Raw genomic sequence first — 2,199 nt, 5'->3', positions numbered from 1 at the left:
TGTGTGCATTGAATTTATTTAATACACGAGTTTCACAATTTGAGTTGAATTACTGAAATAAATGAACTTCAAACAAGTAAATAAAATTTTTTTTAATAAATAAATTAATAACTTCTTTTGTTTGGATGCACAACAAATGATTGTCTCTTGTTGGTGTTGTATTTTTAGGTCACTATAGTGACAAATCATGTGTCTGTGGTTGGCGGGGAGAGAGGAGACATGCGTTGTCAAGGGGACATGGAGAAGGCTGATATGGTGGATGGTGCGTGAGATTTTGACCCCAGGTCTTACATTGGCTGTAGTGTGCCTCTGCTTTAAACACGTGTGCTGTCTGTCTGTTTGTGACAGGTATAAAGGAGAGTGTCTGCTGGACACCTCCACCAGAGGTCAACCCCAATAAGACGTGCGAGTACCAGGCGCTATGTTCCAGATTCAAAGAACTGCTCGCACTGCCAGGTACAACTGCATTACACCTCACACACACAATAATAATCCTTTGTGACCACAGATTCAATGTGGACTTATTAGTAGCCATTTTTGCTGAACTTTGTTTATGGCGGTATATTGACTGAACATTTTGCTTTCTTCATCTCCCACTCTGTCCTCTTTTTCAGATGGTTATTTTAATGAGGATGCTAAGTACAACCTGTGTTACTGTGAGTCCTGTCACAAACTAAGGGGTGATGAGGCCTATTACAAGCGAGGGGAGCCTCCCAGAGACTACGCTCTGCCATTTGGCTGGTGCCGCTTTGCACTCCGGTCAGTTATTATTAATTTAACTCAGTAATTAAGCTCTGAAAATGTGCAGATTATTTAGTATTAGCAGTATTAATTACTTAAAAAGAGTTCTTGTCTGTATTTTAACAGAATCAAGACCCACTGTGAAGTCTCCAATGCCTTCAAGAAGTGGCATATTGCGTACCATGGCACTAGTGTCGGCTCACTTAGATGCATACTGGACCACAACCAACTCTTGTCAGGTTGGTAACCACTAAGAATTATTATTATTATTATTATTTTTATCATTTAAAATAATGCTTAATTTAGTCCTTTGGAAATATAATATGATAATACACTACCGTTCAAAGATGTTTTTTTTTTTATTCAGTAAATTAATTCAGCAAAGATGTATGAAGTTGAATTAAATTGAATTGAACATGATGGTAAATACATTATTTAAAATAGAATAGTTTTTGTAACAAATGCTGAAACCTGAATAAAAAAATCCATCGTTTCCACAAAAATATTACATTTCTTCAGTGATAATATGTTTCTTGAGCACAAGAAACATTTGAAACACAAGAAGATTTGGTGTTTCTTGAGCACCAAATCAGTAAATTAGAATGATTTCTGAAGGATTGTGTGAAACTGAAAACTGGAGTGAAGACTGCTGAATATCCAGTTTTGCCATCACAGAAATAAATTACATTTTAAAATCTATTAACATAGAAAACAGTTATTTTAAACTGTAATAATATTTCACAATATTGCTGTTTGTACAGTATTTTTGATTAAATAAATGCAGACTGGGTGAGCGTAAGAGACTTTCAAAAACATAAAAAAAAGTGTAATATTTTTATAATATAATTTTTTTTTATTATAATGTTTATACCAGTGGCGTAGCAAGTCAGCCCCGGGCCCATATGCAAAAAAATTTGTACGGGCCCCCCCAAACGTTATTGGCTCCAACTCGGTTAACTTATTGTTGATTTTTCTGAAGTGATTAACGTTACGTGTATTCACAAGCTGTTTATTTACGGTATAAATGCTTGGAAATAATATTTAACGTTTTCAAGTCCATCATTTGTAGCATGCAAGCCACCCAATAATCGCAATAAGCTTTGTGCTTTGTTACTTATATTAAAACACAAAGTGTCAGCCTTCTGTCAACTTTATAATAAAATACTACAAACAATAAATGTGTTTTTACGCTTCTAAATTTGTAGTGAGATAACTATATTCATCTCAGTTCAAGCAGCATGTGAATCAATTATATTTTCCTCTTTAATATTTGCAGCACGAAATAAACGAATAAATATTTGAATGCATGTTGAAAAAATCAGACAAATACAAACATACAAACGAATGTTTCATGAAATCGATCAATTAGAGTTTCAAAAAACGTCAATAAGCCTACCTTTTATTGCTGTTTTTTATGTTAAATGTGAAGAATGACAGGTTGGATGCCACAGACTTTTT

General features: G+C 34.2%; 1 protein-coding gene across 1 annotated transcript in view; it reads left to right on the top strand.

Annotated features, from left to right (window-relative positions):
- Positions 1 to 2,199, top strand: part of LOC107657283 (neuralized-like protein 4) — a 48,505-nt gene that overhangs the window by 41,535 nt on the left and 4,771 nt on the right. Inside the window, exons 24-27 of the mRNA XM_016445321.1 lie at positions 169 to 262; positions 349 to 456; positions 615 to 759; positions 868 to 980. Of these exons, the coding sequence (XP_016300807.1) occupies positions 169 to 262; positions 349 to 456; positions 615 to 759; positions 868 to 980 (460 nt within the window). The remainder of the gene's footprint in view (positions 1 to 168; positions 263 to 348; positions 457 to 614; positions 760 to 867; positions 981 to 2,199) is intronic.

The sequence above is a fragment of the Sinocyclocheilus anshuiensis genome, unplaced genomic scaffold (genome assembly GCF_001515605.1).
Source record: "Sinocyclocheilus anshuiensis isolate Anshui unplaced genomic scaffold, SAMN03320099.WGS_v1.1 scaffold159, whole genome shotgun sequence".
Lineage (NCBI taxonomy): Eukaryota > Metazoa > Chordata > Actinopteri > Cypriniformes > Cyprinidae > Sinocyclocheilus > Sinocyclocheilus anshuiensis.
The sequence above is the reverse complement of the archived record's forward strand: the minus strand, read 5'-3'. Positions and strand labels throughout refer to the sequence as shown.